The sequence below is a fragment of the Ictidomys tridecemlineatus genome, chromosome 6 (assembly GCF_052094955.1).
Source record: "Ictidomys tridecemlineatus isolate mIctTri1 chromosome 6, mIctTri1.hap1, whole genome shotgun sequence".
Lineage (NCBI taxonomy): Eukaryota > Metazoa > Chordata > Mammalia > Rodentia > Sciuridae > Ictidomys > Ictidomys tridecemlineatus.
Genome location: NC_135482.1, coordinates 91,646,330 through 91,663,191, shown reverse-complemented (window position 1 = coordinate 91,663,191; position 16,862 = coordinate 91,646,330). Strand labels below are relative to the sequence as shown.

Here is a 16,862-nt window from a genome sequence, read left to right as displayed (position 1 = left end):
GACATTGGATTCCACCAACCCTGGATACTTTAGTATTTCCTGCTTATAAGCTAATATTTTTTTGTGGTTAGATATAAGTTATGCCTCTTTCCCAGGAATACCACAGAAATTATGCTGTTTTCTCATTGCATCTTGGTGGTAGCACATGATTTTGATTGGTCTCATAATTGGTGATATTTTGATCACTTGAATAAGATGGTATCTGCCATGTTACTCCACTGTAAAGTTAAGTTTTAGCCTTTGTAATTAATATGTATTTTATGGTAGGTAAACTTCGAAACTAGTTAGGTATCTTTTTCCTCTGCCAACTTTAATTAATAGTTATTTATTCAATTACAATTTTTTAAAAAGTATTTTTTATAGTAGACACAATACTTTCATTTTATTTTATTTTTTTAATGTGGTGCTAAGGACTGAACCCAGTGCCTCACATATGCTAGGCAATCGCTCTACCAACGGAGCTACAAACCCAGCCCAGTTATTTATTTATGTTATTATGTATTTGAGGTTTCTTATCTTCCCAATTAATTATAATTGTTAACTATTATTATTTACTTTAATACTCAAGTCTTTTCAGATTTTGATAGTAGTAGGTCCTTCTAGCTTCTCTTCCTTTTTTTTTTTGGTGCCAGGAATTGAACCTAGGAGAACTTAATCACTTACTCACGTCCCCAGCTCATTTTTTAAATTTTGAGACAAAATCTCATTAAGTTGCTTAGGACTTTGCTGAATTTGCTAGGGTTGGCTTTAAGCTTGTGATCCTCCTGTCTCAGCCTCCCAAGTTGCTGGAATTACAGACATATACCACCATGTCCCACTTTCTCTTTCTTTAATAATTTAATTAAAACAATTTTTTTTGTTAGTACTGGGGATTGAAACCACTGAGCTACATCACTGGCCCTTTTAATTTTATTTTTGTTTTGAGACAGGATCTCACTAAGTTGCTCAAACTGGCCTTGAACTTGTGATCCTTCTGCCTTAGCCTCCAGAGTAGTTGGGATTGTAGTTGTGTGCTATCATGTCCAATTGCTACATTTCTTCTTCTTTTTTTGTTTTTAGTGGTGCTGGGGCTTGAACCCAGGGCCTTGTGCATGTGAGGCAAGCACTCTACAAACTGAGCTATATCCCCAGCCCCCTCTTTTTTTTAAAAAAAAATTATTATTATTATTATATATGACAGTAGAATGCATTTTGACATATTATACATTGATGGAGTGTAATTTCTCTTTTTTCTAGTTGTACATGATGTACAATCACACTGGTTGTGTAATCATATGTGCACATAGGATAATAATGTTTGATTCATTCTACTATCATTCCTTTTTCCATATACCTACCTCTCCTTTCACTCCCCTCTGTCTAATTATAAAGTACCTATGTTCTTCTGTAGCTGTCCCTCCCCCCAACTGCTACATTTCTTCATTTCTGTCTCAAGGTGTTTCGAGCATATCTTAAATTTTCTGTTCCTATACTGGAGCCTGTTCGCAAAGGAACATTTTTTCAGTGGATAATGATATTAAGAAGCTAAGTTCTGAATACTAGAGTATGCTGCAGTAACTGGGATGTCCCTGTTCCTAAGCCCCTCAGCAGAATTGAAAAATGTATGTGTATGTACACGTGTGATGTGTGTGCATGTGTTCAGCAACACAAATTTACTTCTGTATCTACCTATTATTATTCTATCAGTATCTCTCTATATCAGGAAAGCCAAGAGTTCACTAAGAGATGTGTCTAGTTCTGGTCCAACACTATAGGATTTATTCCATCATTCTCCCTTTTCATATTTGAAACTCTCCTCATGCAAGGCCACACTTCTTCTACCTCCAGTCAAGTTTCTTCTTAACTGTCTCAGACTCTTTGACACCTGAGTTGGCCAGCTCTCCCCATCTTGCTTGCCCTCCACCCCCTTGCTGTCTGCGTGGATATCCATCCCACTTACCCTAGTCATTGTCTGTGGCCCTCTGTGCCAGGCTACCTTTCCATGTGGATGATCTCAAGGGCCTGCCTAGGCTTTACTTTCCTTATCTGCCAGCCCCTTCATGCAGAATCTCTCCTTATGACTAGACTCTGAGCTGCCCCATGTGTGGGTGTCCTCTTCACCTGTTTGGGTTCCTATAAACCCTCTCTGGGTGTGGAGTGTCCCCATTCCAACCTGGTTCAAATACCTGTCTTGTTCACTTCCCTCATTTTTATCCCACTGGTGTAGGGTATTTGCTTAGGAAGGGAGGGAGAAAGGGGCCAGAATAAAATTTAAAATTTTACTTTTATACACATAGGAACATTCTATGTGGAGTGCCTAGTGTTCTGGCACTTGGTAATGGATACCAAGGAGAGACTAACCTGGTTTCTGCTATCCCTGAGCTCATTCTTGTAAATCATATTATACACTATGATAAAGATGACAATAAAAACATGGTAGGAAAGATAAAGATGAAGTCACTGACAATCCAGGGGAGGTGTTTTTTTTTGGGAAGGGATATTTCTGGCAGGGAATAGCTTGTACAAGGACACTAAGCAAAAGCAGCCTGGCATGTTTCATTAAATATAGGAAACCCAATTTTCAGATTTTTGATGTAATCTTCTCATTATATTACAGTGGCTAAGAATATTTTAGTGAAGAAAAATCCTTCTATGTATGAAATACATACAGAGTCAACATAGTGGCTGTGTACATTTTTAGATTTTAAATGGTACATCCTTTTATGAAAGCTTACTTTCATTCTACTTTGAAGTCTTTTACCTTTTGATTGTAAGCTATCTTTTGTTATTCTGATATTGCTTTGATAAATAGAAAAACTATAAAGAAATAATTTGAATTTGTTGTATAATTAAATAATTAAAAGTCCTCCATGGTGCCTGCTAACTTAAAAAACATTTTTTAAAGGCAGCTGAGCTCTGTGGATTTTAATTATTAGGAAGGAAGGCAAACTTCAAGCACTCATTTAAAATGGGATGCCTCTGCCAGGAAAGAAAGACTAGTAAATGAGACAGCAGACAGAGCCCTTGAGGATGTGATTTAAACATGTCACTAGAAATTGTTTAAGTGGAGAGTTCTGGCCCTTTTAAAACACTGTCTGTCACTTGAGGATTGGGTCACCTTGAAATGTGTTCATCTTTGAGTTAAAGGCATAAAAAGACACTTTGAAAATTTTCAGTCAACTTTGCTGTGTGTTGTGTGTCTACGGATGTACCGCTCCTCAGCCTGCCTGAGCTGTAACAGTCAGTTCCCTGGAAACCAAAGTGGTTGCAAGAGAAGGATAAATGTTTAATCTCAGCTCCGGCAAACTGTACAGATTTTTTAAAATGTTGAGACATTCGGGTTGCAACTTCTAGCTCTCTGTATAGTCAGGCCTTTCTCCCCCAAAGCAATGCCTGAGATAAAAGTAGCTGCTGGTAATTACTTCCTAAAAAGGTGCCACTTAGCCGATGCCAGGTTCTTTTAGAATGTGGTTAATGATGTCAAATTGTTGTCTTTAAAATCTGGAAAAATATCCTAATTAACTGTTCTTATCCCTAATTCTGATAAGCTTTTCAGCTGAACAGTTTGTGGACACCTGCCCTAACATTCAAGATAGATAGGGTGTGTGTGTGTGTGTGTGTGTGTGTGTGTGTGTGTGTGTGTGTGTGTGCGCGTGTGTGTGTGTGTGTGCGCGCGCGCGCGCTATTATTTTTTTTCTTGGTACCAGGGACTGAACCTAGGGGTGCTTAACCACTGACTGACATCCCCGTCTCTTATTCTTTATTTTGAGAAACATGATCTCACTGGGTTGCTTAGGACCTTGATAAACTGCTGAAGCTGCCCTTGAACTTGAGATCCTCCTGCCTTAGCTTCCCAGGTTGTTGGGATTACAGGCACAGGCTGCCATGCACTGCAAGACCCCTAAATTCTAATGTAGAAATCCTTTAGTAAATATTGCTTCTTATAAACATTTCAAATGCTATTTTGTAAGAAAATTTAAGAGTATCACATTTATAATACTACCTTAAAAAAACATATTACAGATTTTGTAGCAGGAAGGCATCTTATTTATCAGTCCTACATCCTTCTGTTAACAGAGGAGTAAACTGAAACCTAGGGAAGTTAAATCTATGATCACATGACTGGAGACAATACTGAATTTGAAACTCAGGCTCTCTCTGATTGACTTTAATTTGTCGCATTACCTCCTTCTCTACCATCCTTCTGTGTTTCTATATCAGAATCATCTGAGAGTCCTGTTAAACATGAAGATTCCTGAGCCCCCAAATAGCTTTAATTGTTTGCATTGTGGGGAGAAGGCCAGGAACCTGCATTCTACAACTCTGTCATGAACACTGCAGATTCAGAATTCTGATGTAAGCTGTAGTCATAGATTAATTAGAGATTCAGAGACTCTTTACTTTATATCATTTTGACAAATTCTGTCATTCTTATCTTTATATCTATGTATATTATTTTTCTATTTAGTAAGCAAAATTTCTGTAAGCAAATATGGGGAGAAGTTAATCTTTTATTTTCTGATTGAAGTAAGTGAGAAAATTTTGATAAAATGGACATGAAAGCATATCAGAAGGATCAGGAGGTGAGGCAGTTATGTAAGTACCTATTGAGAGGTGCACAGTATCCAACAAGAAGCATGCTTTATTCAAAGATGCCAATGACTGATGGAAATATGGTGTTCTTTATGATCATTTTGAGAATTGACATGGGAGTATTTCAGGATCTCCAATTAGCTGTAGATATGAGATTGTTTACCAGCAAAAATTAATTAGTTTTCTGGGAGGGAAAATATTTTTATTTTCTCTGAATATTGTGAATTAAGTTTGTGTTGTGGACTTGGGGAGGGAAAGAAGTTGTAATGATCTTCACTGCAATGGATGAAGGAGCTCAGTTGTGCTGTATGAATTGCAGTTTTGAGGGAGATTATTTCTTTCAGACGTATGGAGAAACTTCAGTGCTTCTGTTAATTTTCCAAGGAAGAATCCCATTTATTCTAGTTTTGTATCTCTACAAAGTTTAGTTTCCCTGACCCTCTCCTTACCTTCAAAAAAATTTTGGACTTGTCTTTAAGCAGTCATTACCAATTTAGCATCCCTAATCCAAAAATCCAAAATTCATAATATTCCAAAATGCAGAACTTTCTGAGTACTGACATGATGCCAGAAGTGGAAAATTCCATAACCGACTTCATGTGATTACTTGTAGTCTACACTGAGGTGCACTAAAAAATATTGTATAAAATTACCCTCACGCTTTGCATATGTGAAACACAATAAGGACTGGTATGTAGCTGAGTGGTAGAACATTTGCCTAGCATGTGTAAAGCCCTAGGTTCACTCCCTAGTACTACAAACAAACAAACAAACCCCAAAACAATAAAACCCCCCAAACTATAAAAACATGAATGAATTTTATACATAGACATGGATCCCATCCCCCAAATATGTCATTATGTATGTGTATATATGCACATATTTGAAAACCCCCAAAATTCAAAATCTGAAACACTTTTTGTATCAGACATTTTGGATACAGTTACCTTTTCTGTATTACATATCCTCAAACTCACTCATTGAACACATATATAGAGAACTACTACCCTCTGTGTCTTCATCAAGCATATAAGAACTACTGGAGTTGGGGAAACCTTGAGATGCTTTATTTCTCTCATCAAATTTTAAAATATTTTTGGAGAGAGAGCTCTTTTTTAAGGAAAGCAAACTTTCCCACCAACAGGATATGCGGTTGCCCTATTTGAAATGATTGACTAGTCAACTTTGCAACTCTTGGATACTCATTTAAAAGTACAGTAGTCCTCCCTTATTTATGGGATGCCTGACCCCAAGTGTCATGTCTGAAACCTTTTTTTCCAGTACCTAAATACATACCTATAATAAAGTTTAATTTAAAAATTAGGCTCAGAAGGAGATTAAGAATAACAAATAGAGCAATTATAACAATATGCCATAATGTTATATGAAAGCAGTCTTTCTCTCTAAATATTGTATTATACTTACTCTTATGATGATGTGAGATGATAGTTAAAGGAAGCACTTTATTGCTTGTCTTGAGCATTTCTGAATTGCCAACATCACTATTCCTGTGTTTTGAGGCTACTTTAAAGTATGGGTTACTTGAACACAAGCATTCAGTACAGCAACAGTTGATCTGATAACTAAGACTGCTACTAAATGACTAAAGGGCAAGTAGCATATACAATGTGGATACACTAAACAAAAAGGCATGATTCATGTCTTAGGCATATAATAGGAGTTTTATCAGGGAAAACACCTCCATATTTCTGCCTCCAGGAAGAAAAAAATAATAATTTTAGTCTGCAGATGAATACTGTGGTTGACTGTCTGTAGTGTTATGCTAGTAATTACATAATATAGTGAACTTGTAGGTCATGTGAGTAGCATGTGAAGTCCAGAAAATAGGCATTGTTGCTGATAATACCCAAGAACATCTCAAAGTAAAGTTCTTTCTATGTCCTAAAGTTAAATCATTTTATTGCTTGACAATAGTTACTTTAACAAATCAAGTTGAAATTAGACATCTTGTGGAAGGAATGCCAGAGAGTCTGAATGCATTGTGGTTTAACTGGGAGAGATACAGGATTAGGACCAATGCAGGACTGGTACCCAGGTACAGGAGTCCTAGTTTTTGGTGGTACCTGGCCATTGACATTAAACAGAAGACCTCAGTCTGCTGGCTTGTATTTTCCAAATTTGTCAAACAGACACATTACAAGTTCATCAGTTCCACCATGATGGCAGATGTTGATAATGGCAGTTCGTGTATGGAGACAAGGCATATGTAGAAATTCTGTACCTCTGCTTAGTTTTGCTATAAATCTAAAACTGCTGTAAACCAGTGTCCTCAAAACAAAAACCAGACAGATGATCTTGAGAATCCCTCTAGTTTCTGAATTTCTTTGAGTCTTCATATTACTTAGAATGGTCATCCAGTAGAATTATAAATCAGGGTTGTTACCTGGTCTTGGAGTTCAGATCTTTTTCTTCCTTCTCTGGCCAGCACAGTCCTCTGGATTTCAAGACTCAAAGTTCCAGTGGTCAGTTTATATCCTGCCCTCATTTTTTATTGATTGAATGTGACTGAACACTTTGCTATGTTTTCCTTCTCTTGTTTCATGAATGTATCATAAATCTTTATGTGAGTAGAGCCTTTATTTTGTATTTGTTCATCTGCCTGGCAGAGTATTGATTAAATCTTAATGTTTCTTCCATAAAAATATGTCGTTGATGCACCTCTTCCTCCTATTCCTAGGAAGGCTCATTCTGTCACACACGTAAATCACAATGGTAGCATCATAGCTAGTTTTTTTACATCTGGATTTTGTTAAATTTTAATTTATTGTTGTTTTCAAATAGAACAAATTTTATTTATCTTCTTATTTATTAAAAATATGTATTTTTACTTATTATTATAGTCTGTTTTTAGCCAAAGGAAATGAATTAGTTGGTGGGAGTAGCCAAATAATGTCAGCAAGTATATAAATTAAGTTAACCAGGTGGGAATTCTCAAGACTGGAAATAGAAATGTTTGATAAGTTCTGGTAAAATTGTGAGTCAAGTAATCAGATTGTGTAGTATATTTTTTACTCTCAAGAACATTTATACAGCATTCTAGAAATAACTTGGGTCTTGGAATCATAGATACTTGTGTTTCTGACAGGTACTGTGTGATCTTGAATACTTAATTTAGTCTCTGAGCTATAGAATGGACCTAGTCTCAACCAGGAAGAATATAGTGTGAATATTATATGAGAAACAGAGTTAAATAATTCTTGAGCAATAAATAGATGGTAGTCTTATTCATAATTCCAGTTGCATTTATATTATCTTCTTGAAATAATTACTTTCATTATTTCACCTTTTCCTTGTAGGTCTGCTTGTCCTCTGCTGGATTTTTACCATTGGTCTCCTAAGATACCTTGACTTCTTCTATGGTACCTATTTATTTTGGTTTTATTGTGGCTCCCTACCTTCTAGGTACCATGCCACTTGTTCCATACCTCATTTAATATTCACAATTGCTGGGCTGGAATTGTAGCTCAGTGGTAGAACGCTTGCCTAGCATGGGTAAAGCACTGGGTTGATCCTCAGCACCAATAAAAAACAAAATAAATAAAGGTTAAATTCTTTAGCTTTATTTATCACTTGTTTTTTGGTACCAGGAATTGAACCTAGGAGTGCTTAACCACTGAGTCACATCCCCAGCTCATTTTTATTTTGTATTTTAAGAAGGTCTTGCTCAGTTGCTGAGGTGACTTTGAACTTGCAATCCTCCTGCCCCAGCCTCTAAGCTGCTGGGATTACAGTCCTGTGCCAGCTTGCCTGGCTATTTGTCACATTTTAAAGTATAAAAAGTCACAAATCATAGGTAGAAGCATGAGGATTTGACTTTAAAGTTCAATTTCAAGAAAGGAAAAAGGATGTATTGAATAGCTACTGTTACATATTATATATGACTTTGATCATTGTCTTAGTACCTTGTGATTTGCAGAAAAAAAAATCCTCTTGAGATCCCTGTTTACCAGTCTCATGCTGCCTTTTCTAGGAACTTAATATGGCCTTATAACTACCTGATGAATCAAGCCCACATACTTTGCTCACTCTCTGAAGATCCTGGCATTTTGACCCCATTCCTGTTACCACCTCTGTCTCCCTCCACATATGTACTCTCAGGTACTCAGCTTTTGTTAGGCTGGCTTGGTCTTTGGTTTTATTCTTTGGGGGCTGTTGCTCTGTTTGGAATGCTGATGGACATTATCTTCTCTGCTGTTTGAGATTATCTTGGACCTTGGAAGTCAAGCTTACATCCTTCCACTTTTTTGAAACTTTCTCCAATTTCTCTTGTTTTTTTTTTTTTTTTTTAAATTGCCGTTGTGAGGATTGAACCTAGGGCCTCACACATGCTAGGCAAGTCCTGTATTACTGAGCTACACCCCTAGCATCCTTACATTTAAAAACAAGAAACAAAAATACAAAGTGTTTATATACAAAGTGTTTAAAATTCAAGTGTTTATATATTTACCTTTTGGTTTGTGTGGTATACATAATATGGGTGTAGAGAGAGAAGAACAGGAAATGGCTAGGGTTGTGGATCCTTAACCTCTGAATAGTTGAGTGTCAGCTGATGTTAGGGAGAGCCCTTAGGAAGTAGGGGGAATTCTGTCTCTGGGTCACCAGCTTCTTGCTGTAGGCTTTCCCCACCTCTAGGAGTCAACTTCCAGGGTGCTTTTCTCTATTAAATACTGTCTATTAAATGCTGGAGAATAGAAAATTTACTTCCTCCTAAGGTAGGAAAAACTGATGGTATAAAGAGCTACTTTTCTTGGAAAAGAAAACTTTAAGAGGGGAATGATACTTTAACTATTTAAACTATTTAACCAAAGGGAATATTTGGTTGTGGGGAGCCTACTTGCTATCCCTGCAATCTTGCCATTTTGATTTGTGTCCACTGTTTCTTTGTACATCTCACTTTAAGTACCTTTCTCAGCTTTCTGGTTCTGTAACTGTTAAATTCTGCCCTGAAGACAGGAACAGGCTTCTTTGTGAAAATTGGACAAGATCCAGCTTCTTTAGAGAACTACCCTGGTCATATGACTTCACCTCTGCTTGGGTTCACTTGGGTCATTGGAGCAACAGCAGCATGCTTGTGTCCCTGTGGTGCTACACAAGGGAGAATGCCACAGAGTTATTGTAGAACTAACTCAGACTAACTTCTGAGTGGGCACATCTAATGACTTCTCTTTGGAAGAAGGATGGTGCTTAAATGTTTTTGATAACTTGTCACAGAACATCTGAAAGCAATGGGAAAACCAGCCACCTTGTCAAAACCTGTGCCACAAAAGAACTTCCTGAGGAGAAATTGCAGGAGATCAGGTGCTGTGGGAAAGCAATGTTTTGAATCAGTACCCAGCAGGTGGCGATTGCCACTCTCATTCAGTTCAGAACAGATATTCCCAGACAGTGTTGGCAGTCACTGTGCTCCATAATGTAGCGGGGGTCTGTTTGTTTTTGGAGACAATATCAACTCAAGCCCTGTCTGCTTACAGTTAGAGAATTTTAGCACATGTTAGATGCCTGCTGTTTAAGGGGTACACCTACATCTCAGGCTCCTTCTGCCTATGTGTGTGCTTAAATATATATTTAAGCATAGTAAAGGTGTTGCTGGAGAGCATGAGACTGGTAAGGAGGGATCTAGAGAGCATTTAATTTATTTCTGCAAATCAAAGGTTAGTGAGATGATGATATAGACAAGTATAATATGTACAATAGCTGCACAATATGGTTTTTTCTCTTTTTCTTTCAAAATTAGCTCACTTTAGTTTCAAAGGATGTTCTCTTATCCCAGTTTGAGAATGAAGTTATGTAGTTGTAGGATACCTTGATTAAATTTTTCTGCAAATAAATCTATATGGTGGCATGGTTATTCATTTGTTTAAATGTAACTCTTTTTTTTTTTTGAAAGGAAATTGGACTTTCAAGTTAATACCTGGGATTCAAATTCTATTTCTTCTAAGTACAAGTTTTGAGTTTTCATATTTTAAAAATATGATTAATGAAAGCTAGGTCATGGAGTAATTGCAAATATTAAATGAAGTGTTATGTGTAGAACAACTGGCATGGTATTTAGAAGGCAGTAAGCCACGATGAGAATTTCTTATTCTTCTCTTTACATACAATCTTGGAGAATTCTGACCTGTAAGCTAAAGAGTAACTGCTTGTGAACAAAGGTATTTGCAGATTGGAATGTAACATGGGTCTTGAGGGAGAAATTCAAAGGGTCTGGGACAGTTAAAGCCCCATTGTATGCTGGGATACTGTAGGAATTGTATTCAATACCTTTACATTGAGTTGCTGTCCATCATTTTCTACTGTAGGAATTTTTCAATACCAAATTCTGTTTTTTTTCTGATATTTTTTATGATCAACATCTTTGAATTAGTCCATAGCCAGACCATAGCATAGGTGTTCATTTAGTAAGTCTTGTTAGTGTCATAGTATGACTTTTAAATTATCAGAGGCAGGGGCTCCTACAGGACTCTTTTTTCTTCTTTCTTTTGTTCCTTCCATTCTCCCTTTGAGGTACTAGAGGTTGAATTCAGGAGTGCTCTACCATGGAGCTGGATCTCTAGCCCTTTTTATTTTTACTTTTGAGACAGGGTCTTGCTATGTGGCCTAGGCTGGCCTTGAACTTGTAATGAAGTGAAACTTCTGCCTCAAACTTCTTCTGGATTGCTCGGATTGTGGGTATGTGCTGTCCAGCTGGGCCTCATACGTGATTTCTTGAGAATAGTAGAATATCTTTTTTTTTTTTTTTTTTACTAAAATAAACTCATTTTTTAACTAAAAATTGGCTTCAAAATTCAAATATATAAATTTTAATAGAAAAATTGCAATTCTCAGGTCATTTAAAAAATGAAAAGATTAGGTATTAGGATATTGTGAACTTAACAAATTTTAGGAAATGAAAGTTAACAACCTAATAAAATGTTATTCATAATTTACTATATCTTACTTTATAGGTAACATTTAAAAGGAATTGTTCCTGGGAGAGAGCAGGTATTATCTTAAGTTCATAGTAAATATAATAACTTTTCCCTGAAATGATATTTAAATGAGATAATGTATGGTGATAGTAGGACATACCACTAAAGTAGTGGTAATGGGGGAATAAGTTTCAAGAAAAATAGGCATAGATATTATATAATCTTAAATTTCTAATATTGTACTTAACCATTTTTTGGAGCTTACCATTTTTACTTAAGTTTAAATAAAATAATTTTATTATTAATATTTAGTTTGTTCCATTTTTGAGCATTTCAATAATATTTATGATGTTTTCACAGGATTAATTTTGGGCAATTCTCTTTTAGCATATAAGTATCCTTGCAGACTCTGACTTACGTGGCTAGTACAACATTCAGCAGAAGTAGCAGCTTTATGAATATATCTATTGACTGATATTATGAATTCAGTAAGACAGCATTTTTGGACATTCTAAAATTTTAATTTAGGAAAGTCCTTCATCCTAGATTTTCACTGAGAGAGAAGTTTTTCATTAAGAGGGAGGAGTTACATAGGATTTCTCTGAAGCTCTGGGCTCCTAGGGTAATTGATCAAAGTTTTCAAAGGGTTGAAAATTGAATCTTTACCTGACAGGGGGCCAGAGTCTTCCAGCACTGATGAATTTATCTGTGGTCTCATGACTCTTTCTGAATACTAGGCACATTTAGGGGCTTGGAGAAATGCTCATCAGTTTCCTAGAGTCCATTAAGTTGAAAGACTACATATTTGGAAATCTGAATGTGGTTTGGGAATTCTCTGGTGTGTCTTCCAGAGAGTATAGAGTAACAAAACAAGATCTTGAGAGTGAAATAAATGTCTTGTGATGGAAACTTTTTTTGTTACTAATTTTATTAAACATATTAATTTTGCTGAAAAGCATGAAATAGACTGATTTTTAGATGACAGTTTTTTAGAAGTATGATCTGATCAGGGATTGACTCACAACATTGTTGGTTATTTAAGTACGTTTGTGTATATGTCTTTTCTAGATTTCACAAACATGTATGAACCCATATGGATCCTAATGATGTGTCTGGCACAGTACAGACATAGAGGATGAAGAAATTTTATTTGACTTGGGCTGATAAAATGAGTCATTTCATAAAGGCAAAGGAAACCTAGGTAGCATGTGAAAGAAATTGCAAAGGACTTTTTGTCTTCTGGCTTCTAAGATGCTCTCTTCAATCCTCACAGAGCAAAGCATCTGGGGCACAGTGAGATCACAGCCATGATCTAAACCCATGATATAAGTCCTTATTGTCTACAAGAGGAGGAGTTCCATTCTTTAGGAATATTCTAGTATATTCTCATATACTATATACTCTTAATAGTATATATATTCTAAGGGAACTTTTGAAATGGAGGGAAAATATGAAATAGCAGGATGGAGTTTGAAGAATTTTTAGGAGATATCATGGATCCTTAATTTTAAATGTATGCCCTGCATCAAATCTTTTGGAGGAAGTAGTAGAGTGAGGAAGTATTGTGCAAATAAGAACACAAGGTGAAGTTGGGTTCTTAGTTACAGTCTATGAGTTTAAACTCTTCATTCCTAATTGGTTTTGGTCAGCTGATCTGAGAATATCCTTTTGAGAAAAAAAAAGTGTGAACAGGTGGCCTCCCCCTTTTATGGAAGAATACTAGGCTTGCTTCCCTCTTTTCTTTGAAATTATTTTAATTTTTATTGACAATATACATTTATATCTTTTAAAAAGACATAAGTCTGTAAGACTTATGTACAGCAAGTACAGCAAGCCTTAGCTCCACCTTTCTATATACACAACTCCTTTTCTCCATTAGCAGCTATTTTTTCTAGTTTTAGATCCTTTACTGGTATTCTTAACTTTTCAGTGTTACCTATTGACTTTCTGTTGTGGAAGATATTTAGCTCTCTGATAGTTCTTCTCCGTCCCCCTTGCTCTCCTTCCTATTCTGTCATCATAGTAATTAATTGTTATATAATTTCAGTTAGATAAATTTTCATTGTTTTATAATTAGGACTATATCAGTATCAATTCATATCTAAGCCATATCGTATGTGATTGCATTGCATATGCAAAGTTTTTCTTTCCTGAGAATGGTCTCATTTGCTTGGTTTTCTGTGTAGTTATGTCTGTTTCAGTGAAACTCTTTTTGGTGCATTGAGAAAGACCAGATAACTGATCAGTTTTCTGTTTTTCTTGGAGACATCCCTCCTCAGGTCCTCTACTCTCTTCAACTAAGAACTAAGAATCCTTTGCCAAATACAAGCTCATGAAGTTTTTTTTTTTTTTTTATGGTGCTGGGGACTGAACCCAGGGCCTTGTGCATGCAAGGCAAGCACTCTACTAATCAAGCTATATTCCCAGCCCCCCTCCATTCTCTTCAAATCTAGCTGTTCCCTGTGCCTGCTGCTCTCTGGTGTTACTGGACATTCCCTTTGCCAGCATGTTGGGCATCTTTCAGACTACTGTTTTGGCTCTCTTATTACCACATCTTCCTCTTGTTTCTCTTTCTGATTTTGGTGGGGCACAGTCATCAGTAAATCCTTGGAAGTGAAAGCTTCGAATATAAAAAAATGCTTTAATTCTTCTGTCACATTAATTTATAGTTTGGCTAAGTATAGAATTCTGTGCTGAAACATGTTTTCTTAGGGTTTAGAAGGTGTTCTTACATTGTTTAGTTATTGTTCCTATGGACAGATTTGATACTCTTCTTTCTTTCTTTTTTTTTTTGAATGCTAGGAATTGAACCTAGGGGCTCGCTCATGCTAGGCAAGCACTTCACCACTGAGCTAAATACCCAGCCCTTTTTATTTTTGAGACAGGGTCTCACTAAATTGCTTAAGCTCTCTCTAAATTGCTGAGGCTGGCCTAGAACTTGTAATCCTCCTGCTACAGCCTTCCAAGTTGCTGGGATTATAGGTATGCACCGCTGCACCTGACTTGATATTATTTTTATCTGCTTTTTGTAATGTGATCTCTTGACCACATTTGAAAATTTCCTTATCTTTAGAGTTCTGAAATTTCATAGTGTTATGCTTTGGTATATTTGTCCTTTCCTTTCCTTCCTTTCTTCCTTCTTTCTTTTCTTTTTAAAGAAGAGTGAATTTTGTAGAAGACAATAAAATGATTGCTTTACCTACTCAATTAAATCGGCATAAGCCCATCAATAGCTACTATATTTTTGAATGTGGTTTTGTAAACAAAATTGGTTTGTTTTGAACATAATGAGGTTGACCAGAAAACCAAAATCTTATAAAATGTGTTATGTAGTGATGAATACTTTTGCTATTTTTTTTCATTTTTTTACCTTCTAAACATATGAAAGGATTGGGCTTCTGGTTTCCCTGTGGCTGGGTAGGAACATATAACTAAATCTGACCAGAGCTGTCTTGGTTTCCCTTTTCTAATTGCCTATACTTTTTCAGTTTGTAAACCTAAATACTCCTTTAGTTCTGGGAACAAAAGTTTCTTTTCTTAAATGATTTATCTAATTTCTTACTTTTTCTTTTCTTTTTTATTTATTTATTTTTAAATATTTATTTTTTTAGTTGGACACAATATCATCTTTATTTTATTTATTTATTTTTATGTGGTGCTGAGGATTGAATCCAGGGCCTCACACATGCTAGGCGAGCACTCTACCGCTGAGCCATAACCCAGCCCTGCTTTTTTCTTTTATAATAATTAAATTATTTTTAATTGGCTAAGATTACATTTATAGTGTATATTATGATGTTTGAAGTGTACGTACGTTGTAGAATGGTTGAATTGAGCTAATTCACACATATACTACCTAACGTGTATATTTTTCTTGGTGAGAACACTTTAAAGTCTACTTTTTTAGTGGTTTCCAAGACTACAATACATTATTATTAACTGTAGTTACCATGTAGTACACTAGAGCTCTTGAACATATTCTTCCTCTCTAACTGAAATTTTGTATCCTTAAACCAACATCTCTCCAATCCCTCCAGCTCCTAGTAACTAGCCTTCTATTCTTTGCTTTTGAGTGTTTTAGATTCTACATATGCGTTAGTATTGTGAGGTTCTTCCTGTTCTGTGCCTGTTTATTTCTCTTAGCATAATGTCATCCAGGTGCATCCCTGTTGTCACAAATGACAAGATTTTCTTTTCTGAGGCTGAATTATATTCCATTATATGTACCACATTTTCTTTGTTTCTTTATTCCCCTTTTTTTTGTGTGGTGCTGGGGATTGAACCCTGGAGTGCTTTCCTATTGAGCTACATCCCCAGTCCTTTTTATTTTTTATTTTGAGACAGGGTCTTATTAAATTGCAGAGGCTAGCTTTGAGCTTATACTCTTTCTGCCTCAACCTCCTAAGTAGCTCTTTTTATAGGTGTATGCCACTTTTCTTTATCCATTGGATGATAATTAGGTTGATTCTGTATCTTGACTTTTTATAAATAATGCTGCATTGAACATAGGAGGGCAGATATCTTTTCAATATACTGATTGCATTTCTTTGAATATATACCCAGTAGTGGAATTATTGAATTAGTTCTATTTTTAGGTTTTTTTTTTTTTTGAACCTCCATACTGAAGACCTAAATCCTGAGGTCTTCTTTCTCAGCAACTCTTGATTTTATTTATTTTTTAAATACATGACATCAGAATGCATTACAATTCTTATTACACTTATAGAGCACAATTTTTCATATCTTTGTATATAAAGTATGTTCACACTAATTCATGTCTTCATACATGTACTTTTTTGCATTACAATTTTTATTACACATATATACCACAATTTTTCATATCTTTGGTTATATATAAAGTATGTTGACACCCAGTTCATGTCTTCATACATGTACTTTTGATAATGATGTCTGTCACATTCCACCATCCTTGCTAATCCCCTGCACCCTCTCTTTCCCTCCCACCCCTCCACCCTATCTAGAATTCATCTATTCCTTCCATACTGCTCCCCTCCCTTCTCCATTATGAGTCAGCCTCCTTATATCGGAGCAAATATTTCTGCATTTTTTTTTTGGGATTGGCTAACTTCACTTAGCATTATTTTCTCCAGTGTTATCCATATACCTGCAAATGTCATGATTTTATTCTCTTTTATTGCTGAGTAAAATTCCATTGTGTATATATGCCACATTTTTTTTTATCCATTCATCCACTGAGAGGCATCTAGGTTGGCTCCACAGTTTAGCTCTTATAAATTGTGCTGCTATAAACATTGATGTGGCTGTGTCCCTGTAGTCTGCTGTTTTTAAGTCCTTTGGGTATAGTCCGGGGAGAAGGATAGCTGGGTCAAATGGTTGTTC

The 16,862-nt window shown here is 35.9% G+C and overlaps 1 protein-coding gene across 3 annotated transcripts in view; it reads left to right on the top strand.

Moving 5' to 3' along the window:
- The window catches only part of Dera (deoxyribose-phosphate aldolase), a 109,706-nt gene that overhangs the window by 3,806 nt on the left and 89,038 nt on the right, over positions 1–16,862 (top strand). For 2 of the 3 annotated variants that reach the window (XR_013423057.1, XM_078015188.1), the window contains exon 2: positions 7,890–7,952. The exons of the other annotated variant lie outside the window; for it this stretch is intronic. Coding sequence is in view for 1 of the 2 variants with exons in the window: in XM_078015188.1 (XP_077871314.1) it covers positions 7,890–7,952 (63 nt within the window). In the remaining variant the exon portion in view is untranslated. The remainder of the gene's footprint in view (positions 1–7,889; positions 7,953–16,862) is intronic. 3 annotated transcript variants of the gene reach the window in all.